This window comes from Choloepus didactylus, chromosome 2 (genome assembly GCF_015220235.1).
Source record: "Choloepus didactylus isolate mChoDid1 chromosome 2, mChoDid1.pri, whole genome shotgun sequence".
In the NCBI taxonomy this organism is placed as follows: Eukaryota; Metazoa; Chordata; class Mammalia; order Pilosa; family Megalonychidae; genus Choloepus; species Choloepus didactylus.
This window is the reverse complement of record NC_051308.1, coordinates 217,188,562-217,213,682: the sequence shown is the minus strand read 5'-3', so window position 1 is coordinate 217,213,682 and position 25,121 is coordinate 217,188,562. Positions and strand designations below refer to the sequence as shown.

The 25,121-nt window shown below is 37.5% G+C and overlaps 1 protein-coding gene and 1 non-coding gene across 2 annotated transcripts in view; both read right to left on the bottom strand.

Moving 5' to 3' along the window:
* Positions 1-25,121, bottom strand: part of YARS1 (tyrosyl-tRNA synthetase 1) — a 52,162-nt gene that overhangs the window by 5,682 nt on the left and 21,359 nt on the right. Inside the window, 5 exon segments of the mRNA XM_037827830.1 lie at positions 1,446-1,531; positions 2,679-2,814; positions 4,235-4,327; positions 15,213-15,293; positions 17,028-17,157. Of these exon segments, the coding sequence (XP_037683758.1) occupies positions 1,446-1,531; positions 2,679-2,814; positions 4,235-4,327; positions 15,213-15,293; positions 17,028-17,157 (526 nt within the window).
* LOC119528273 lies at positions 11,608-11,715 on the bottom strand. Its single transcript, XR_005215593.1, has one exon. It is a non-coding gene; the product is annotated as a U6 spliceosomal RNA (small nuclear RNA).

Sequence of the window (25,121 nt, the reverse complement as noted above, 5' to 3'; positions counted from 1 at the left end):
AAGAAGGGTGTATGTGTATGTCAAAAAGGGCCCACAGACTGCAGAGGTCACTTTTCTCCATTTGGTGTTCAAATCTTCATATGACATTGCCTCTAGGGGGTCCTCTAGCCTCTGCCTGAACACCTCCAGTGATGTGGAACTCAAGGTCAAGTGAGGCAGCCCAGTCCACTGCCAAAGAACTGAGGTCATTAGAAACTTCTTTCTGATGCTGGACCTAGACATGCTCTCCTGAGTCCCCATTCTCCAGGGTGGTCCTCTGGGCCACCAGAAGAAGCCTAACCCCTCTTCTCTGAGGGTCCTTCACACAATAGAGGATAACAGAACACATACTTGTTTTTCACCTAAACACCCTCAGTTATTTCAACAGTGTCCTCTGTGACACGGTTCTTTCCCTACCATGGTGTCCCTCCTCTCCCCACCAACATGCCCCAGCTAGTTAACAAGCCTCTTAAAATTCAAGTCCAAGGCTGAACGCACAACCTCAAATGTACTCAGAACACTGGAGGACCGAGTAGACTATCACCACCCTGGGTCCAAACTCTGCATTTCTGATGGCTTAGCCCAAGACCACATTAACACTTCTGACAGCCCCAACACACTGCTTTTCAACCCGAATTCAGAGTCAATCAAACTCCCATTTCACTTGCCATATATAAAGTCCCCACTATTATAAAGTCTTCCCAATATGACCTGGCTCTGCCTGCTTCTCCCACAATATGCCACCTCACCTTTTAGACACTAGTCAGACCAAACCACTTGCAGATCCCATATATACCACGCTGTCTCTTCTTATCACATCTTTGCACTACTTACTCCCTCACAGATTTCCTATGAACTCCTTTGCCTCAAGTGTAACAGTGCTTGGATGTTGTCCCCGCTGCGAAGCTTTCCCAGTCAGACAGCCAACATAAATCACTCCCTCCTATTTTATTTCTGGACCATGTATGTATCTTCATTCTGCAGTAATACAGTCAATGATGCTTGTTCACATGTCTGCCTCCCCTACTAGACTGTGAGTTTCATGAGGACTTATCCCTCTTTATAATGCCAGTCCCAGGCACAATAAGTCTTTTGTTAAAGCTGCTTATTGGAATGAACAGTGTCCTCTATTTTATACTTTCATAGCTGTGTCTTTTTCTTGAACCCTGATTTTGTACCTACCTCTGAAGTACTTCATCTTGTTGGGTTTGGTTTTTCATTCCAGCCTGTCAAACTCTTTGGAGAGTGATCAGGTTATTAATATTACTAGTCCCTCCTAGCTTTGTGCCATTTGCCCATCTAATCCATGAATCACCTGACTCCTCATCAGTGCCATTAACAAAATATATAGCCCTGGAGAGCCTCAAGGCAGAGCCCCACAGTACAGAACTAGAAATCTGTCTAGGCCAAGATGGAGAAGATAGTCAGAATGAGTTCAGTAGGGATCAGTCTTCCTCTGCTATTACCTCATCAGCAAAGTCCTTTTCCAGGTCCAAGTAAGCTGTGTAGGTTTTGTTTCCGCCCCATTTCTCATCTCGAAGGATTACAAACTCTGTAAGAAAAAGGATCGCCATGAACAAAGTCAAGATAAAGGTGGAGTCAGTATTCCTAGAACAAATGCATAAGTATTTGAAGTTCTGTCATATATTTAGAACTTTACCATATGGCAATGGTGTATATTGAGCTAGCATCCAAGCTTCTCAAGGGAAGGGTTGTGTCTCACAGTCAATTCTCATTATGTACGGATTCTATAACTGCAGATTTGCCTACTCACTAACATTTATTTGCAACCCTGTAATCAATACTTGCAGTATTTTTGTGGACATGTGCAGAATGGCAAAAAATTTGAGCCACCCAACGTGCATGTTCCCAGCTGAGGTGGAACATGGTGACACTGCTTTCTTGTTTCAGCTTTCATACTGTAAACAAGTATCCTCCTAGCAATATATTGAGTGCTACAGTTTTTCACATTTTTGTGCTTTTTGTTGGCGACTTTTCCATTTAAACTGTTCCCTAGGCATAGTGCTAAAGCACTGTCCAAAGTGTTCTTAAGTGCAAGAAGGCTATCATGTACCTTACAGACAAAATAAGTGGGTTAGATAAGTTGCCTTTGGCATAAATTATAGTGTTGTGCAGTGATTTCACTGATAATGATTCAACTATATATATGTAAGTATATATATACATATAAGAATACATATAAGAATATATATATATATAAGAATATATATGAGATAAATATATGAAAAAGGTGTCTTTAAACAGAAACACACATAAAATAAGGTTACATACTGACTCGCTGGTAAAAATGTTGTGACCACTTAACCCTGTATTTCTCCTAGAAGCAATCAGTTCAGTATTTGCTAACTGGATGTTCATGGTGACTTTACAGAACGTAACTACCACGAATAACGAGAATTAACTACATTTCTTTTCTATTCCTCTAGTTCAACATGTCTGTCCCCACCCTCATTTCTGCCACCCTTGCCCACCCTGACACCCTGCAGAACCTAGCTGGTAATGAACACAAGAACAAATAAATGATACCCCAAGTCAACCACACATTGATAATATGAAAAATCCAAGCAGAGAATCAGGACGCCAGCCCCCGGAGGAAGAGTCTGACAAATCACAAGTATGAGCTCAGCATTAGTTTTGCTTTTCCAGCCTGGCCTCTAAGAAAACAAGGAGTATCTTACCTGACTTGAGGGGAAAGAGGACATGTTTGATGAAGGACAGAACCCCATTGTTCTCCACATTCCCTGGCTCACAGAAGGCCTTCTTCAGTTTTTTCCTCACTTCCTCCTTCCGATCAAGAAGATCAATCTTGGACTCCTAGAAGCCATGGAGAGGAAGAGGACCTCTTGTGGTTGACAATGAGAATATGCTCAACTTTTACTTAACAATTTCTAAACTGTGTGATTATGTTCTAATTTTTACAAATTATAAATCATGCTACATTGAACATCTCTCTAGAGGTTTTTCACCTTTTCTAGGATTATTTTCTTAAGCACCCTAAAATTGCTAGGCTCAAAATTATTTTCTGAAAGAAGGATACTAATTGCTATCAGCAATGTGTGACAGTATTTGTTTAGCAGCAATCACCAATACCGAGTATTATATATTATTTAGAGTCATCTTTTCCTTTTAAGGTTAACAGGCTTTGCTTCTTATTTTAGAGTGAGTGAGCTCATGCTCATTTGAGTTCAATGGCTACCCAATTTTGGTCTACACGTATGACTGTATATCAGTCACCTGAAGTGCTTTTAAAAAATATAAATTACTGGGCTTTACCAAAACCTAATGACTCAAAATCTCTTGGGATTGGGCCAGGAATTCGTAGTTTTTAAAAGTTCTCCAAGTGATTCTTAGTGCACAGTCATGTTTGGGAACTGCTCCCAGAACCGATTTCCAGGGTTAAGATATGTCAAATGTCACCAAATAGGATGAGTGATAAGATACTTTGTCAGAGGAAGAACCTATACAGAAAGGAATGAGTATATTCCTTTAAAAATATGATAAATGTATCCACACACATATTTCCCAATCTCTGATCAGGCAGAGATCAAGAAGCTGGACAAAAGATCTAGATCAATGCCCTTATGTGACTTAAATCAGAATTACCTGTAGGCTTTGAAAGAAAGCTCAGATTCCTAAGTTCCTCCCTAGAACCACTGAATGAGAATCTCTAAGGACAGAGTCCAGTCAACTCTTTCGTTTGTTTGTTTGTTTAGTTCCCTAAGTGATTCGGAAGATCAGCCATGTTTGGGAACCCCAAACTCAACGTTTAATATTTCTTTGAGTTCCACTAATCCCTGTACTCTTTGCCCCTAATGATCAGAACAGGAGTGTACTTTCCCTAAGAAGAATTTTTAAATGTTAAAAGACAGCATACTTATAAATATTAGTTGTACTGAACATAACTCTAAAAATCAAGATGCTAACTGGTGAAGCAACCACAGCCTTCTCACTAATAAGGCTGGATTTTATCACAGTTCTATGAATAAGAAATTACTTTTGCTTGTGCTTTTTATCAGTTGCAGTAAAAACTGTTAAAATTATGAACTGATCTTATCAGGACTATTTCTGGATCCCTCAATATTCAAGAACCACTGAATTAGGTCTATGACAAAAGGTCACTTGTAACTCAAATATTAGAGAATTCTAGTTAGCCAGGTCACTTTCCTTTTGAGTTCACAATCTCTCCATCTCTTGCTCAAGATTTCTAAACTCAAAGTCAGAGTTAACAACCTACCTCTTCTGAAGAGCTCATTTTGCCTCCAGTTAATCCTGGGACCATCGGATTCATCATATGGACCCTTTTGGAGTAGCCCAGTGCAGGGAGGTACTAGGGAGGGGGGACAGGGTCATAAAGAAACATACAAAAGCAGGTATTAATATAAATTCCTCCTTGGTGCCTTGATCCCATCTTACTTGGCCAGCAACTTAATAGTTCAATCTTTTCTTCTACTGAATATATTTACTATTCAATGGTGATCATAATAGAAACAAAGGTTTTTTTCCCCAAATGTTTTTCTATTAGTACTACATTGTGAGGCTATTTGACTTACCTTCCCACCATAAACAACTATAAAAGCTGAACAAAATTTTAAAACAACGCTTTGCAGGCACTGGATAGCAATCAGTGTAGGGCTACAAATCTTGAGAGAAGGGAAGCAAAGATGGCCCTGCATTTATTCTGGCTTTCTTCTTCTGGGCATTTTTTTCACACCAGGTACTTAAAAAAAGAGACCAAGCAGAGAGTGGTAGTGTCACTAAGCAAAGGAAACAGAGACTGGGGTTCAGCTGGGAGGCTGGGATTTGGGAAGGGTTCTAGAGAGAAGGGAGCACCTCCCCTCATGCCAATCTGTATCAAAATTTCCCTTGGTTTCTTAGCTGACTCATAAACTGTATATGCACACAGTGAAACTATAGGAGGCCCAGCAGGGAATAGGCTTGAGGAGGCTGGTCACGTGAACAGAGATTTTATAGGCAGCACAGAGCTAGGGAGACAGAGGTTGAAGTTTACATTTAAAGTTGAGAGGCCTTTGAATGGGCTGAGATTTCAGTTTAAGACTCCAGAATAAGGATCACACTGCAGGAATAAGGGCAAAATTGAAATAAACTTGTTCTAACAAAGCCTTGAAACAATCTCTGACGGGATCACTGTGATCAGTCAGTAATTTGTTCACAGAACAAAATCTAGCACTCTTTAAAGTAAGATAACACAATCCAGGACCTCTATGATATACCTGTAATGTATCTGAAACAGTGAGAAAGTCCTAGAAATGTGAAGCAGAAAAAGGTGAATAATAAACAAGAGAAAACAGAAGCAGACCCAGACTGTACCCAAATATTGGAGTGAATAGACCAGGATGTCCAAGCATGTTAAAGAAAATAGGGGAAAAGATGGACAAGATGGATAAAAGACAGAGAATTACAAAAGAGAATTGGAATATAAAACAAGTCAAGTGGAAGTCTAAAATAACACAGTACAATATTGGATGGGTTTAAAAGAAGACAGGATTAGTGAGCTTTAAGACAGGTCAATAGAAAATATTCAAAATAAACCACAGAAGGAACAAAGAAAGGAAAATAATAGAACAGAATATGAGAGATACGTAGGACATGATCAAAAGAGACAAGCTATGTGTAACTGGAGTCCCAAGAGAGGTAAGAGAGAGAGAGAATAGGGCAGAAGCATTATCAGAATAAACAATGGCTGAGAATTTTCCAAATTCTATGAAAATATCAACCCACAGATTGAAGAAGCTCAGCAAAACCCAAGCAGGATAAATTCAAAGATGACTACAGCTGGAAACATCATAGTCAAATTGCGGAAAATCAAAGACAAAAAAAGTAGCCAGAGAAAAGATATATTATCTTCAAAGGAGAAATAATAATATTTACAGGTAACATTTCAATGGAGAGTATGAAAGCCAGGAAGCAATGGAATGACTCTTTAAAGGTACTAAAAGAAAAAGAACTGCAAACCTAGAATTTTATACCCAGGGACATCAAAAGAAAGATATTCTCAGACAAATGGTATCATAGATGTATAAGAACTGCAGGAAGTAATTGAGAGTATTGAAGGTGGATGACATCACCAAGATGGCAGAGTGAGATGCTCCAGGGCTCTATCCTCCTCTAGAAGTTTCAAGCAACAAGCAAGAAGTGGCAGAAACATCTTTCTCAAAGTTCCAGAAAATAGTGAAAAGAGTTACAGTAACAGGGAGACCAGCAAATCAAGAAAAAGCCCACTTAAAAATGGTGGAGAAATCTTGTGTGCCCTTGCTGGCCTATCACCCACCCCCTTACTGGCTCAGCATGGAGCTGGCACATGCTCCCAATGTGGGTCCCTGCTGGCAGTTCTGGAGAGTAGAGTAAAACCACTGTGCACATATTAGGGTGCAAGTCAGTCTGTATGGTGGCAGCCTGAAAGACTGAACCAAGATGCTCATCGCAGGCTTGCCATTCCAGAACTTAGTCTGTGTGCAGAGGTGGCTCTAAAGCTCTCTATAGAACGCTGTAGGAGAACAGTCAAGTTGCAGCTGCCGGGGACACAGGATTGTGTTGTACCTGTGACTGTGAGGAAACTGTTTCCTGAGGGAAAAGGGACATTTGGATCCATGTAAACAGGGAAATTCCTAGGATCATGCATGTGTGCCTGGGATAAGACTCATGCTCAGAAAAGACTAGGGGGGGACCCCATGCTTTTGCCTTCAGCTGTTCTCTAAACTCACTGTCAGGACAGCTAGACTCTGGAAGCTGAAAGGAAATGAAAACACGGTATACCAAAACTTATGGAATATAGCAAAGGAAGTGCTCAGAGGGAAATTTATAGCTCTAACTGCTTACATTAAAAAAGAAAGATCTCATATCAGGGACCTAAACTCACACCCAGAGGAACTAGGAAAAAAAGAGCAAACTAAAACCAAAGTTAATAAAAGGAAGGATATAATGAAGATCAGAGCAGAGATAAATGAAATGGTGAATAGAAAAACAAGAGAATCAATGAAAGTTGGTTCTTTGAAAAGGTCAGTAAAATAGACATACCTTTAGTTAGACTCACAAAGAAAAAAAGAGAAAGGATGAAAATAACTAAAATCAGAAGTGAAAGGGGAAGGCGTTCCTACTGACCTTATAGAAATATATAAGATTATAAGACAATTCTATGGAAAAGAACTGTATGCCAAGATATTAAGATAACCTAGATGAAATGGACAAATTACTAGACATATGAATTACGTAAACTCATTCAAAAACAGAAAATCTCAACAGACCAATAACAAGTAAAGAGATTGAATCAGTAATCAAAAACCCTCAAAAAGAACTGGATAGCCATATGTTCTCTCTCACAAAAATGAACTCAAAATGGATCAAAGACCCAAATGTAAGAACTAAAACTATAAAACTCTTAAAAGAAAACACAGGGAAACATCTTTAGGGTCTTGTGTTAGGCAACAGCTTCTTAGACTTTACACCAAAAGCATGAGCAACAAAAGAAAAAAAATAAATTGGACCTCATCAAAATCAAAAACGTTTGTGCATCAAAGGAACTAACAGGAAAGTAAAAAGACAACCTACAGAATGAAAGAAAATATTTGGAAACCATATATCTGATATGGGTTTAAGTATCCAGAATACATAAAGAACTCCCAGAACTCAACAACAAAAAGATAAACAACCCAAATAAGAAATGGGAAAGACTTGAATAGACATTTCTCCAAAGAATATATACAAATTGCTAATAAATACATGAAAAGATCCTCAACATCATTAGCCATCAGGGAAATGCAAGTCAAAACCATAATGAGATGCCATCTTATACCCACTAGAATGGCTGTGATTAAGAAAATGGGAAATAATTTGGGAAGATGTGGAGAAATAGGGGCACTCATTGGTGGGGATGTGAAATGGGGTAGCCACTGTGGAAAAGTTTGGTGGTTCCTTAGAAAGTTAAGTATGTAATTACCACATGATCTGGAAATCCCACTTCTAGGTATATACCCAAAATAATTAAAAGCAGAGACTCAAAACAGATTTTGCATACCAATGTTCATAGCGTTATTTTTCAACACTGACAAAAGGTGGAAGCAACCCAAGTATCCATCAGCAGATGAATGGAAAAACAAAATGTGGTGTATACATATAATGGAATATTATTTGGCTGTAAAAAGGAATACAGTTTTGATGCATTCTACAACATGGATGAACCTTGGAGATACCATTTTAAGTGGAATAAGCCAGACCTAAAAGGACAAAAACTATGATTTCACTTATACGAAATAAGTAGAATATGCAAATTTGGAAAGTCAGAAAAAGAATACAGGTTACCAGGAGGTGGGTGGGGGAGGAGAATGAGGAGTTACTGTTTAATTGGTCCAGAGTTTCTTTTCTGGCAATGGATGATGGTGATGGAGGCACAATTTCATGAATATAATTAACACCACTGAATTGTATATGTGAAAAGGATAAGAAGGGAGTTTTGAGGTTGTATGTAAGTTACCACACACACAAACTGCATAGAACTGTACAACACAAAGAGTGAACCCTAACGTAAACTGGGCTAAAGTTAACAGCATAATTATAATATTGTTTCATCAACTGTAATGAAGATACCCAGCAATGCAAAAATGTTAGTAACAGGGAAAACTGTGTGTGTGATGGGGGGTATATTGGAACTAGGTACTTTCTGCAAGAATTTTCTGTAAACTTACAACTAATCTAATTAAAAAACCCAGTAAAAACTTGTGATACAAATAGGGAAGAGATAATTGAGGAAGGGGTGTTACCATCCTCAACATGTGTCACCAAAAATTGTAAGGTTAATCTCATTGCTGTTTGTTTTAAAAGACAATTGAAAAGCCAATAAAACTCAACTTCTCTCTTTTCAGTAAAAACGTAGAGACAAACGATTAAATCAGTCTCATAGGTCTTTAAACGTTCAGTTCAGGAGTGCTTAATATGACTCAAGATTTGATACTTAGACCAATGAGCCCTTTGATGGAAATGGCAGCAAAATTGTTCATAAAAAGAGACCAGCTGGTCCACAACACAGGAGCACCATTAGCTATTGGAAATGTCCCAACCTACAGTTTCAAAAACTTCTATTTCTAGTTTCTGACATTCGCCAAGAGGTTCAGAAAACAACTTAAAGAGAATAAGCTGATTACTCAGTGAGTTTGCAGCTGTAGGAAAGCAAGTCCAGCGATAAACTGTAATGAGAAAGTTTTTCAGTGAGATGAAAGGGCCAATTTTATAGAAATACCATAAATATTGTTAACAGTTGCTCTAATTTCTGTTTTGAATACGTGTCCCTTGTAAACAGTTTATCAACATCGTTTTAAAAGGGTGTAAATATTGGGATTGTATGACTCAGTAAATCTTGTGGTGGACAATGACTGTGATTAACAGGACAAATACAAAAAATTTCCTCCATGAACTAGAACAAATGTATATAACTATTACAAGGAGTTAATAATAGTGGTCGATGGGGAAAAACGCACCTATTGCAAACTATGGACTATAGTTAACAGTAATATCTTAATATTCCTTCATCAACAGTAAGAAATGTACCACACCAATGCTAGGGATCAATGATGGGGGGGATAAGGGGCATGGTATGTTTTGGGTTTTCTCTTTCTTTCTTTCTTTTTTTTCCTGGAATAATGAAAATGTTCTAAAATTGATTGTGGTGATGAATGCACAACTATGTGATGATACTGTGAACCACTGACTGTATACTTTGGATGGATTGTATAGTATGTGAATATATCTCAATCAAATTGCATTAAAAAGAAAAAAAGGGGGTATAAATAACATAGACTTTATGAAATACCATACACTTTATCATAAATTTGAATGGTGTATTTTAATTTTGTTAAATAAAAAGGAATCTTAGGAACTAACAGGAATAAAATGATGAAATATGAAAACCAATCTTCAAGTTTGGGATTTTCAATTACTGTATGCATGATGTGTATGAATTTATTTAGTAGTTAACTCAATTATTGAGTTTTAGTAGATAACCTAACTTAATAAATAGATACATTATTTACTAGTTATATATTATGCATTAGACATTCTAGAAATAATATAAAAGATAGTTCTTGTCATACAAATACTTAAAATACAATATAATATTTTATTATATAAATTTGTGTATTTGTATATTGATATGGGGTGTTCATAAGCTGGTACTAATATAATAAAATCTAAAAATATAAGGGAAAAAAAAACTTTCCAACAAGAAAAGTCCAGGACCAGCTGGCTTCTCTGGTGAATTTTACCTAACATTCAAAGAGGATTCAACACCAGTCCTTCTCAAACTCTTCCAAAAAAATGAAGAGGAGAAAAGCTATCCTAATTCATTCTATGAGGCCAGTATCACCCTAATACCAAAACCAGAGAAAGATATCAAAAGAAAAGAAAATTACAGACCAATATCCCTTGTGAATATAGATGTAAAAATTCTCAACAAAATACTAGCAAACCAAATCCAACTGTACACTAAAAGGACCATACACCATGATCCGGTGGGATTTATCCCAGAATGTAAGGGTGGTTCAACACAAGAAAATCCATCAATGTAATACATCATATAAATAGAATAAAAAAAACAAAACATGATCATCTCAATCGATGCAGAAAAAGCATTTGACAAAATCCAGCACCCTTTCTTCATAAAAACACTCAGAAAACTAGAAATAGTAGGGAACTGAATTTTCCCAACATGGTAAAGGGTACATATGAAAACCCCACAGCTAACATCATATTCAATAGTAAAAGGCTAAAAACTTGCCCCCTGAGATCAGGAACAAAACAGGGATGCCCCAATCACCACTGCTATTCAACACTGTACTAGATGTGCTAGCCACAGTAATTAGACAAAAAAAAGAAATAAAAGGCATCCAAACTGAAAAGGAAGAAGCAAAACTTTCCCTATTGGCAGATGACATGATCTTATATAAAGATAGTCCTATAGAATCTACTGGAAAGCTACTAGAGCTAATAAAAAAATTCAGCAAAGTAGTGGGGTACAAGATAAATATGCAAAAATCAGTGGTGTTTCTGTACACCAGCAAGGAACAATCTGAAATGGAAATCAAGAAAACAATTCCATTTACAATAGCAACTAAAAGAATAAAATATCTACAAATAAATGTAACAAAGAATGTAAAGGGCTTGTATGTGGAAAACTAGAGATTGTTGCTGAAATAAATTAAAGAAGACCTAAATAAATGGAAAGATCTTCTGTGGCCATGGATTAGAAGACTTAATATCTTGAAGATACCAATACTACTCAAAGCAATTTACACATAACACAATCCCAATCAAAATTCAAACAACCTTTTTCACAGAAATGGAAGAGCTAATCTCAAATTCATATGGAAGGGCAAGGGATACCAAATAGCCAAAAACCATACTTCCCGATTTAAAAACTTATTATGAGACTACAGTAATCAAAACAGTGTAGTAATGCAAAAAGGACAAACATGGACCAATGGAATAGAACTAAGAATGCAGAAATAAACCCACCCATCTATGGCTAATTGATTTTTTCCCATTTATTTAATTAATTTATTTTTATTAGAGAAGCTGTGGGTTTATAGAAAAATCACGCATAAAAACATGGAAAGTTCCATGAATTTGTGTGTCATCTTTGTGCAGGGACCATGTTAAATCTTCTCTGTAGCATTTCAATTTTAGTATATGTGCTGCTGAAGTGAGCACTAACTGATTTTTGACAAGGGTGCTATGTCCACTCAACTGGGAAAGAACAGTCTTTTAAACAAATGGTGCTAGGAATACTGGATATCCACATGCAAAAGAATGAAAGTGGACTACAGCCTCACACCACATACAAAAGTTAGTGCAAAATGGATCAACTCCCTAAATATAGAGCTAAAACTATAAAACTGCTAGAAGGAAACAGAGGGAAATACTTCATGATCTTGTTTTAGGCAATGGATTCTTAAGACTTTATACCAAAAGCACAAGCAACAGAAGAAAAAATAGACCAACTGGACTTCATTGAGATTAAAATGTCAAAGGAAATTATCAAGAAAGTGAAGAGAGCCAACAGTATGGGAGAAAATATTTGGAAATCACATATCTGATAAGGGTTTAAAATCCAAATATATAAAGAAATCCTATAACTCAACAACAAAAAGACAAACAACCTGATTAAAAAATGGACAAAGAACTTGAATAGACACTTCTCCAAAAAGATATACAAATGGCCAATAAGCACATGAAGACATGCTTTTCTTTAGCCATTAGGAAAATGCAAATCAAAACCAAATGAGAAACCACCTTATACCTACTAAAATGGTTGTTATTTAAAAAGTGGCAAAAAGCAAGTATTGGTGAGGATATGGAGAAATAGGACCTTAATACATTGTTGGTGGGAATGTAAAATGGTGTAGGTGCTGTGGAAAACAGTTTGGCAGTTCCTTAGAAAATTAAACACAGAACTACCATACGACCCAGCAATCCCACTTTTAGGTATATACCCAAAAGAACTGAGAGCAGGTGCTCAGATATTTGTACACCAATGTTCATAGCAGCATTATTCACAATAGCCAAAAGGTGGAAACAACCCAAGTATCCATCAAAGGATGACTAGATAATCAAATATTAATACATACAATGGAATATTATTTAGCCATAAAAAGGAATGAAGTTCTGATACACGCTACGGCATGGATGAACCTTGAAGACATCATGTTGAGTGCAATAACTGAGACACAAAGGGTCAGATAGCTTACTATTTCACTTATATGAAATAACTAGAATATGCAAATTCATAGAGAAGAATACAGGTTACCAAGGGTGGGATAAGGGGGAATGGGGAGGTTAATGCATAAGGGATGCAGAGGTTCTGTTTGGGGTGATGGGAAAGTTCTGCTAATGGATAGTGGTGAGGGTAGCACAAATTTTGAATGTGATTAATCCTACTGATTAACTGTATGCTTGGGAGTGGTTGAGATGGGAAATGTTATGACATATATATATTTCCTTAATTAATAAAAAAAAAAAAAAAACAGCAACAATTAAACATAATACATGATCCTTGGATACAACAGAGGAGAAAATGCCCAAAAGGACATTATTGGAACATATGAAAAAATTGGCATGTAGACTGTAAGCTTCACATCAATGTTAAATTTCTTGAACTTGGTAACTGTACTTAAGCTGGTTATATGAGTGAATATCTTTGTTCTTAGGAACTATACATGGAAATATTAAGTATTCAAGGAGCATGAATTATACAACCTGTTCACAAATGTTTAGAAAATAGATAAACAGGTAGAAAGAGGTACATGGATGGATGGATGAATGGATAGGTGGATGGATGGTTAGAATGGCATAGTAAATGTAGCTAAAAATTTTTAAATTGGTGGATCTAGGTATCTGGTTGGAGGGTGTGTTAGAGGGAGGGAGGAGTCAAGCAACTGTCCTGTAAGCTTGAAATGATTTCCAAATAAAAAGCTGGAAAAAAAAGAGAGAATACTGAAAAGGTAAATAGGGATAAATACGTAAGAAAAGGTTTTAAAAAACAATTATAATAATGTGTTTTGGGATTTATAATATGCGTAAAAATAAAATATATGACAACAATAGCACAAAAGGGCAGGAAGGAGTTAAATAGAGTAGAATCGCTGAAAGGTTCCTGCATTGCTTGGGAAGTGGTAAAAAAATCTAACTTGAACTGTAATAAATTTCAAGGAGAGATGTTGTAAACTCTAGGGCGGGGGGGGGGGGGGAACCTGTTCTGTACAGAGCCAGATAGTAAATATTTTAGGCTTTGTAAGCCACATATGGTCTTGGTTGCATATTCCGTAGTTTTTATACAACCCTTTAAAAACTTAAAAACCATTCTTAGCTCATGAGTCATATAAAAACAGGCTATGGGCTGCACTTTGCTGCCTCCTGCTAGAATAATTAAAGGAGGTTCAAGTAAAAAGTTAATAGAGGAATAAAAAGGAATAAGTAATATTTGATTAATCCAAAAAATTACATTGTGAACATTTCCCTATTCATTAAATATATCCCAAACCCAGTATTTTATACTGTTTAATATTTCATTGTAAAGAGTTATCACAATATTTTTAACCAATCCCTTGCCACTGGATACAAGTTTATTTCCAGATTTTTGGTTTAACTGACAATGTGTTACCTACTCTTGTACATGAATCTACGTGTATATTTTAAAATTATTTACTTAGGCCAAGTTTCTAGAAGTAGATTTATTAGATCAAAGGGCAGGTAATTTTAGGGTTGTTAAATCACTGTCCAGCAACTTATATTTCCACTAACTGTGCTTTCTCCACACCTTTGCCAAAATGAGGTTTTGAGATGTTTTCAAAACTACCACCTAATTTTTTTTTTTTCCCCCACCTTTGGGCGGAGAGCAGGGATAGCACAGGCACCATCTGAGCAGTAATTAGCATTCATTTAACGGGGAAAAAAAGCATGGGAAACACACAATCTGGTCTCTCAGCTTTGAGTGTATCGTTGCAAACAAGAGAAAGTATCAAAACAAACATGACAGAGCAAAGACAGGATATAACCTAATTTTTACAGAGCCTAAAATTGTAGGTCATTCCTATATTTTGTTTGTGTTAAATTTCTAGTGACATATTGAAAAGTTTTATCATTATTTCTTGGAATATTCACCCTGCCCCTTTCTCTCTTTCTTCTCCTTCTGGGTCTCCCATACAGCATATATTTGTGTACTTGATTACCACCCAATTCTTAAGAGCCCTTTTCAACTTAACTCTAGTTTACGGGTTTGTGCTGATTTCCTGTTAAACATCGTCTCAGAGATGAACAGTTTATGTAAGATCCAGGGCAATACAGACCAAAAGTTGTGGAAAGGAGTAGTTCCAAGTGACAGTTCCTCTCCCTGGAAACAGAGCTACTAGGAAAGAAGCAAATGCAACTCCTGAGGCAGTGTCCTGGTGGCAGCCAGATACGGTAGCAAGAGCAAGGGCTTTGGAGTCAGACAGATCTGGGTACTAATTCCTGATCAGTCACAAGCAGTGTGACATTGAACAACTTTTTTACTCTTTCTAGACTCAATTTTCTCAACTACAAAACAAAGTGAATAATACCTACAAGGCAATATGGTTATGATTGGTGAGACTAGCACGTTATAGTTGGATAAACTTTGGTTGCACACCTCTGAGGCTCAAATGAAACCAGACAGGAAACAGGGCACTAACCTTTTCTGCAAAGGTGAAAATCTTTCTCTGATCAATGCCTCCAAATTGGGCATCTACTTTCAAATACTCTTCATCCAAGGCCTGTGGAAGGAAAAAACATGCGCATAAACGCCTACTGTATTTCTTCAACATGGGTCTGAGAAACTTTCAATAATCACTAGATTTTTCAGAAGGTAGAGCCAGGAAGCAAATAAATGGCATTCAGCTTCCCTGTTGGCCTCAAGAGCTGCAAAAACATTTGTGGAGTGCCTGCAGCAACAGTCATGGGGGAAACGAATGGAAGAACAGTCTCTGCCCTCAGGAAGTTCACAACCCAGCAGGGACTAGAAAGAAGGAGGGAGACAAACCACAGGCATGTTAAGGGTACTCCCCTGAATAAGGCAGCCTGTGACAAAGGCCAAGTAAGTGGCATAGAGAAGTGAGAGGTGTAAGAGCTCAGAAAAAAGGCAAGACTGAACTGGTGAAGAAACGGCACGTAATCAGACCCAGACTCAGCCTTCAAGAAGCCTGCTTATCCAGTTGGAGAGAGAGACATATAAACAGATAATTGAAATGCAGTGGGAAAAGGACTGATCTAGATGTACATACAAGGAATAGTGCTAACACAAAGGAAGAAATGATCAGAAGCGTATTAGGGAAGTCTTCCTAGAATCAGTTTGTGGGTTCTGAACAACATAGAGATGTTTTCACTGTGCACAGGCAATGAAATGTGAGTCAGTACAGAGGTGTGAAGCATTTAGGGGAACTATGAGTGATTTGTCTGCACAAGCACAGACTTCAAGCGAAATGGAAAGTGGTGAGTGATGAAGTTAGAGTATTCTATCATGCTAGGGTGCCTGGTTTTATCCTGGCCAGTGAATGGTTTTAGGGAGGGGATAAGTAGGACCAGCACTGTAGAAAGATCACAGGCCTGTGGGTTGGAGACTGGGAAAACTGTTGGAAGGCTGTGCGAGAGTCCAGGTAAGAGATGATGAGGAACCAAGGCAGTGGAGGTGCAGAGCAAGAATGAATTAAAGTGATGTTCAAGAGGTAGAACTGGTAAAATTTGGTGCATGATTGGGTGGGGGTAAGAGGACGAAGCAGAGGGAGAGGAAGAGAAAGGTGAGCAAGCAGGAAGAATCTAGAACAGCATTATCTAAAAGAATTTTCTGCAATGATCAACATGTTCTATATCTTTGCTATTCAGTATATTAGCCACTAGTGAGCACTTGAAGTGTAGTCAGTGTGACTGAAGAACTGAATGTTTTATTTTATTTAATTTTAATAGCCACATAGGACTATGAATAGGGGCTACCATATTGAATTAGCTCACAAACTGATTCTAGTGCAGATCTAGAATGACTCCAGGTTCAACCCTGGGAAAGATCACTTTTAAGTAATGAGAAAACCTTATTTTCTTTTAAACTTAAATTCTTCTTCATATTAGTAGAATAACTGTCATTTTAATTACTAAGGCAATCCCTACTAATCATAATGTGTCAAACATTACAGAAGTAAAGAAAGAAAGAGTTAAGTCCACCCACATTCTCATCCCACCTCCCTGAGGTAACCCAGTATTTACAGCTTGGTCTGCTCATACAAATACACACACATATATGGAGGATGATGTGTCTGTTTTGTTTAATGGAAAACAGGATAAGTCCTGAAATTTATTTTCACATATCACTTTGAAATTTATTTTCTTCACTTAAGGGATTATGTTTACCCTAAAGAAGATGTGCGCAATGACCAGTATCTGAAGGACCGACAGGGAGGTTTGTGTCTGGTAGCTAGAGCAGCAAAGGTCACTGGGGCCACAGCATCCCTCCTCCGTACCTGCAGTTCGGGGTAGAGTAGACCACTCAGCAGAGGGTGCTCCACCTGCTTCACCACCTCCGCTCCTGCCTTCTTGGCGTCATGCTGGGTGACCAAGGAGGAGAGCCTGTATACATCTAGCGTGTACTCCCTGAAGAGGAAAGGAAAAAGGGACAGCTGCAGGACTGGACCCAGGCCTCAGTTTCCCAGGGCAATCCTAAAGCTCATTAATGTTGCTTTTGTCTGGTAAAAGTTGCCATGTAAGGATTTACTTTCTTTTTTCTAGGGCTGTAGGGCGTCACTCCCAATTTACTCCTCCAATCCTAGAATCTTCGACCGGAGTACTGCCAGGGGGCTAAAATGTGAGAGATCCATCCTCTCGCTCACTTATTTTAATGTTTTTCCTTAAAAATAAAAAATGGCTTAAATTAATCTTTTTCTTCACTTCTGGAAAACTTTCAGCTATCATTCCTTCAAATACCACTTCTCTGCCATTCACCTCCATTCCCTTCTTCTGGGATGCCTATTAGGTAAGTGTCAGAATTTCTCAATCTATCCTCCATGTATTTTTTTTTTTTTCTTTCACTTCAATACATGTAAGGAATAATGAACAATATCGAGAACATCACCAAGTTTAAGGAAAAAGATTAATGATTACTTCTTAAGCCCCTGAGTGCCTTCCCCAATCCTATTCTACTTCCCACTCCTCCAGAATAATGACTATCCTGGCTTTTTTTTGTTTTTTTTTCCCTCCAGTTTTATGTTATTTTATATCTTTAATATCTTTAAACAATGTGTTGTAAATATTGTTTGTGTATCCTAGCATACATATGCAAGTTTCTCAACATATGCCTAGGAGTACAATTCTCTCTGGATCATAGAGAATTTGCATTTTTGAACTTTACTGGTGAATGCCAAACTATTTCCCAAAGTGATTTTTATCAATTTTTATTACTTATCATTGTCATTATTTAAAATTTTTGCCAGTCTGGTGAGCATGGAACAGTTCCTCTCTGTGATTTTAATCTACATTTCTTTTAATAATAACCAAGGAATATGAACATCTTTCCATATGCTTATTGGTCACTTGTTTATTTGTTTTTTTTCTTTAGTGAAATGTCTTTCTACCAGGTTAACTCATTGTCAAAAATACCTAATTTTATAGTTTTAAAAATATAATCCTGGATATTAATCCTTTGCCAATTATATGTGTTATAAATATCTTCTCTCAGTTGTGGCTTGTCTTTATACTTTATTCTGCTTTTGAGAGCCAAGGGTCTTAAATTTAATGTAGTTGAAGTCACCAATCTTTTCCTTGTGATTTATGTTTTTAGTATCCTGTTTAATTTTCCCCACTGAGATGATACATAGAGCCTCAGAAACTGTCTTTTAAGTGTTTTATAATTTGGCCTTTACAATTACATTTTCCTTCCACTTGGAACTGAGGGAGCTTTTTCTTTTTCCTCATATGGATAAACCAATTGTCTCTGCACTACTTTTTTTCCCATAAAAAGTTATTTCTTTCTCCACTGGTCTGCAATGCTGTCTCTGTCATAAATCAAGTTTCCATATTTGTGAGGCTCTATTTCAGAACTCTCTATTCTGTTCCATTCGTTAATTATCTAACCCTATGTCAATTACATATATATAAATGACAAAGGATTTAGTATCCAGAATATACAAGGAACTCCTAAAATAAAAATAGAAAAATAGGTAAGAAATATTTACAAAGGCAATTCATAGAAAAGGAAACCCAAATGGCCAATAAAGACATGAAAAGATGCTCAACCTCCTTAGTAATCAGGAAACGCAGAGCAAAACCATTTATAACTTTACAATAATTCTTTATATCTCTTAAGACAAATCCTTCCACCTTTTTCTTCTTCGGGAGTTTCTTGGATATTTTGGGCCCTTTCCCACAAATTTAAAATCAGCTTGTCAATTAAAAAAAAAAAAAAAAAAAAACCCCGATTAGGATTTTGATGGAAAATTGCATTTACCCTACAGACCAATTTGGAGAGAATTGCTATCTTAATAATATTGCGTCTTCCAATTTATGAATGAGGAATATCTCTCCATGTATTTATGTCTTTAATATCTGTTGATAAAGTTTTCTGATTTTATCCATAAAGACCTTGTGCATCTTTCATTAAGATTTATTATTTGAAGCATGAATATTTTCCTTGTCTGGCTGGCCTATAATTTTCCTTTATCACACTGTTCTCATCAGGTTTTGATATCATAATCTTTTTCTGCCAGACTGCAGGAAACAAATGTCCTTATCCACATCTCAACAAATCTCACATTTTTGGTCCACTCTCTATGCTAAATTCTGGGTGAATTTCTTAGTACTGTGCTTCAAATCTCTAATTTTCTTTTCAGATGTGTCCGGTTTAGAGTTTATCCCATCTTTTAAAGGTTGTTTGCTTATTTATCTATTTATTTATTTATTTTAATGACTGAAATTTTCATTTCCAAGATTTTTAAATGATTCTTTTTTATTTCTATAAGTTCATGTTTTATTTCTGCCTCTTTTTGTTTTATAATTTCTTTCTCTTTTTTAATGGATATTATTTCTTAGCATTTTAGGGCTTATGTCTTTTTTTGGTAGTATCAGGAATATAGCACTGCAAAAATGGTGAACAGCTTGATTCAATTCTTGGTTTGCACATACTCCAGTCTCCATAGGACTGAAGCTTGATAAAGAGAGCTACTGCTTAATAAATACAGGGTTTTTGTGAGGGATGATGAAAAAGTTCTGGAAATAGATAGTGGTGATGGTTATACAACATTGTGAATGTTAATGCCACCGAATGGCACACTTAGAAATGGTTAAAATGGGCCCTGCCCTGTTTAAGATGGTGGCAAGAGATGATTCAGGACTTCATCCCCCCACAGAAACTTTGAACAACCAGCAAGAACAGGCAAAAAAAAAGCTCCAGAAAACAGTTAAAGGACTGCATAACAGGGCGAGCTTTGAATCAAGAAAAAGACTACTTAAAAGTTTAATTAAAAATTAAAAAAAAAAGTGTAGATTAAACACAACACAGACAACCCTTTTTAGGTTCTAATGAATTGGAATAGCTAGCAGTAAATATCTGAAACTATTAAACTACAACCCAGAACTCTCAAATCTTGAAGACGATTGTATAAAACTGTAGCTTATGAAGGGTGACAACATGATTGGGAAAGCCATATGGACCACACTCCCCTTTGCCCAGTGTATGGATGGATGAGTAGAAAAATGGGGGCGAAAAGAAAAAAAAAAAAAGGCACCCAGTGTTCTTTTTTACTTAATTGTTCTTTTTCACTTTAATTTTTATTCTTATTATTTTTGTGTGTGTGGTAATGAAAATGTTCAAAAACTAATTTTGGTGATGAATACACAACTATATAATGGTACTGTGAACAACTGAATGTACGCTTTATATGACTGCATGGTATGTGAGTATATCTCAATAAAACTGAATTTAAAAAAAAAGTGGTAGGATCTTCTGACACCCTGGCTGGCCCCTCCCCTACTCCTCATCAGCCCAGTCAGAGCCAGCCAGCGCTCCCAGTTTGAATCCCTGATCCCGGTTCTGGAGGGAGCAGAGTGACCCTTGTGCACATACTGGAAGCATTTATGTCTGGCCCAATCTGTCTGGTGGTGGCCTGAGGAACCTGCTGTCACAGAACTTGCCCTGTGCGTATAAGGCAGCTCATGGAATGCTCCTACAGAACGCTGTGCGAAAGAAGTCAAGTCGTGCTGCCCTGGGCAAGGGATTGCTGACTGTAGGACTTACAGTGCAGGGCCCGGTACCTGAGGAAACAGTTTCCTTGGGGAGGGGGGACATTCACAACCATGTAAAATGGAGGAATTCCTAGGGCCACATGTGCATGCCCAAGATAACAGGCATGTGCAGAAAGGATCAGGAAGGCCTCTACGCCTCAGAGTCTCAGTTCTAGCAGTCACACGATAAAATGTCAAAATGTTCTGCTATCAACTAAAGGTCATGAAACATACAAAGAGGAAGTGATGGCCCAGGCAAAGGAGATTAAATCATTAGAAACCATCAATGAAGAGGAACAGACCTGGGACATAACAGACAAAGACTTTAAAAAATAGTCCTAAATATGCTCAAAAGGCTAAAGGGAAACACGGACAAAGAACTAAAGAGAATCTGGAAAACAATAGAGGAACACAAAGAAAATATCAACAGAGAGAAGGGAATTATGAAAAGGAAACAAACAGAGCTGAAGACCACAGTAACGGAAATTAAAAATTGTCTGGAGAAAACTGGAGCTCACAGAAGAAAGAATCAGTGAATTTGAAGATAAGCAATTGAAATCATCTAGTCTGAGGAGCAAAAAGAGAAAAGAATGAACAAAAGTGAACATAGCTTGAGGAACCTGTGAGACACCATCAACTGTGCCAATATACGCATTGTGGGGGTCCCAGAAAGAGAAGAGAGAAGGGAGCAGAGAAGAGTACTGAAGGAAATAATGGCTGACAACTTCCCAAATTTAACAAAAGACATGAATCTACACACCCAAGATGCTCAATGAACTCCAAACAGGATAAACCCAAAGAGAACCATGCTGTGGCATATTATATAATCAAACTGTCAAATGCCTAAGGTAGAGAGAATTCTGAAAGCCAGAAAAGAGAAGCAATGTGTCACAAACAAGGGAGCCTCAATAAGATTAAGTGCTGATTTCTCATTGGAAACCATGGAGGCAAGAAGGCAGTGGCATGACATACTTAAAGTGCTGAAAACAGAAATTTACCAGTCAAAAATTCTTTATTTGGCAAAACTGTCTTTCAAAAATGAAGGAGAGGTGGAGAACCTAAGATGGTGGCTAGGTGAGACAGGGCAAAAAAACACCTCCGTGAAAAATACTAGATAAAAACCAGAAAGTGACCCACAATACTGGTTTCAGAGATGCACCAGCTGGACAAGGTCTGCTAGAACCACAGGGGCTGTACACTTGGTGAAACCGGGAGTCCACATTCTGAAACGAGTGAGTAAGCCGGCTGGGAGACCCACAGCCACGCTGCCATGTGGGGAAGCCGGGGGTTGGCGTCTGGAGACGGACTGGTTCTTTTTTTTGAAAAAAAAAAAAAAAATCTTAATGCATATGATAAAACCAGACGATATGGAGAACCCAATTCCAAACACCCAAATCAAAATCTCAGAAGAGACACAGTACTTGGCACAATTAATCAAAGAACTACAATCGAGGAATGAAAACATGGCAAAGGATATAAAGGACATGAAGAAGACCATGGCATAGGATATAAGGGACATAAAGAAGACCCTAGAAGAGCACAAAGAAGACATTGCAAGAGTAAATAAAAAAATAGAAGATCTCATGGAAATAAACTGTTAGCCAAATTAAAAAGACTCTGGATACTCATAAAACAAGATTAGAGGAAGGTGAACAACGACTCAGTGTCCTAGAAGTCCACAGAACAGAAAATGAACGAACAAAAGAAAGAATGGAGAAAAAAAAAAAAATCAAAATGGATCTCAGGGATACGATAGATAAAATAAAACATCCAAACTTATGACTCACTGGTGTCCCAGAAGGGTAAAGGTCTAGAAAGAGTATTCAAAGAAATTGTTGGGGAAAACTTCCCCAACCTTCTACACAATATAAATACACAAAGCATAAAATGCCCAGCAAACTCCAAATAGAATAAATCCAAATAAACCCACTCCGAGACATATTCTGATCAGACTCTCAAATACTGAAGAGAAGGAGCAAGTTCTGAAAGCAGCAAGAGAAAAGCAATTCACAACATACAAAGGAAACAACATAAGACTAAGTTGTGACTACTCAGTGGCCATCATGGAGGCGAGAAGGCAGTGGCATGACATATTTAAAATTCTGAGAGAGAAAAATTTCCAACCAAGAATACTTTATCCAGCAAAGCTCTCCTTCAAATTTGAGGGAGAGCTTAAATTTTTCACAGACAGACAAATGCTGAGAGAGTTTGCCAATAAAAGACCTGCCCTACTTCAGATACTAAAGGGAGTCCTACCGATAGAGAAACAAAGAAAGGAGAAAGAGATATAGAGAATTTTAACAGAAATATATAGAACCTTACATCCCAAATCACCAGGAAACTCATCTTTCACTAGTGATCACGGGTCTTTCTCCAGAATGGACCATATGCTGGGACATAAAACAAACCTCAATAAATTAAAAAAAAAAAAAAAAAAAATTGAATATATTCAAAGCACATTCTCCAAACACAATGGAAAACAAATAGAAGTCAATAATCTTTGAATTGTAACTCCACTATTTACTTCCTACATGATATAAAGTACACAAACTCTAATGACAAACCAGTGGTTTTGAACTCAATGTAAAATATGTAATTTTAGACAAGAACTATATAAAGGTGGGGGAATGGAGGAGTATAGGAACATAGTTTATGTGTCCTATTGAACTTAAGTTGGAATCAAAGAAAAACAAGATTGTTATGGATTTAAGAGGTTAATTTTAAGCCCCACAGTAAACACAAAGAAATTATCAGAGAATATGGACATAGAGATGAAAAGTAGAGTATGGGTTAAGAGAAATGGGGGAAGGGGCAATGGGGACTTAAGAAATGAGTGTAGGGTTGCTGTTTGAGGTGAAGGGAAATTTTTAGTAATGGATGGTGGAAAAGAGATAGCATTACAACATTCTAAATGTGATTAATCCCACTAATGGAATGCTAGGGAGAGGGTGGAATGGAAAGATTTAGGCTGTATATATGTTTCCACAATTGACAGAGAGAAAAAAAAAAAAAAGACAGTCTAAATAGATGACAACTGAATGCCAAAGATGACCCTGGATGGGATCTGATGATGGAGGACAGGAGGCTCAAAGGGACACAGTTGAGACATAAGGGAAAAAAAAAGAAAAAAAAAAAAAATGAAATATAGAATGTAAGCTTTGTATCAATGTTGAATCTCTACTACTTATTAGCTGCGTTTAATGGGATTGCATAAAAGAATGTTCTTCATCATGGGAATTGTATACGTGAATTATAGTGTATGTTCAAGGATGTGTGCAGCTAGCTCTCATATGTTCAGAAGACAGAGCAACAGATGATGGATGATAGATAGGGAGGGAGGGAAGGAGGGAAAGAAATAGCGGTGTGACACCATGTGAAAGTTGGTGGATTGGGGTATCAGGGGAGGGGGGTCAGGGTATGCTGGAGTTCTGTGTATGGGGTTTGTATTGTTTTTGCAACTGTTCCTATAACTTTGAATTTATTTCAAAATAAAAAAATAAAAAATAAAAAAAATAAAAAAAATGGAGAGGTGACGTCATCAACATGGCGATATAAGACATGAGATATAAGGATAAATCCCACTTGATTAGAACCCTGGAGGATGGCAGAGACTGCAGAAGGACCCCATAAATAAATGCCAGATCAAAGAAAGAGAAAAGTATCAGGTAGGAAGCTTCCATTCCAACCTGCCAATCTTCTTCCCTCCCCATCACTTAGTCCTGCACAGCTTCGGAGTTGCTCAGAAACAGTGGCCTGGATCCCTTCCTCCCTCCGGGGATATAGCAACTTAGGTCAGTGAGTTAGAACCCCATGCATATCCAGGCACAGGGACTCAAGTCCACAGAGACCAAGGGCAGAACAAAAGCCACAGAGGAGTGCTGTATACAAAAGGGCCTCCAGGAACGAAAAAAGAAAAAACAAGAGAGAGGGACTGTGGAGGCTGCCAACTGATGAACTCATTCAATCCAGTTACTGTCAGCCAGACCATCTAAATGCAAAACACTTTTCTGGACTGACCCACCTTTCTGGATTGATCCCATTTGCCTCCCCACCATCCGCATGGGGTGAGATACCCTAATGGTCAAGAAATCAAAGGCAGTAGAGCCTCACAGAGAAAAAAAGGAATGGTGGGGTATGCATAGTTAAATTGAACTGCTGTAAGACAGGAGGGTTCCAGAACTGAAAAGTGTAAGGAAAAAGGGGCACTCAGTGAGGGAGAGGATTTTTTTTCATTTTATATTTATTTAAATATCATAACCAACACATGAATATATTATTCTAAAAATTAAAATCCTACAGATCAAGCTGAAATCCCCCTGACCAGCCCCTTGCCCCATGAGAGG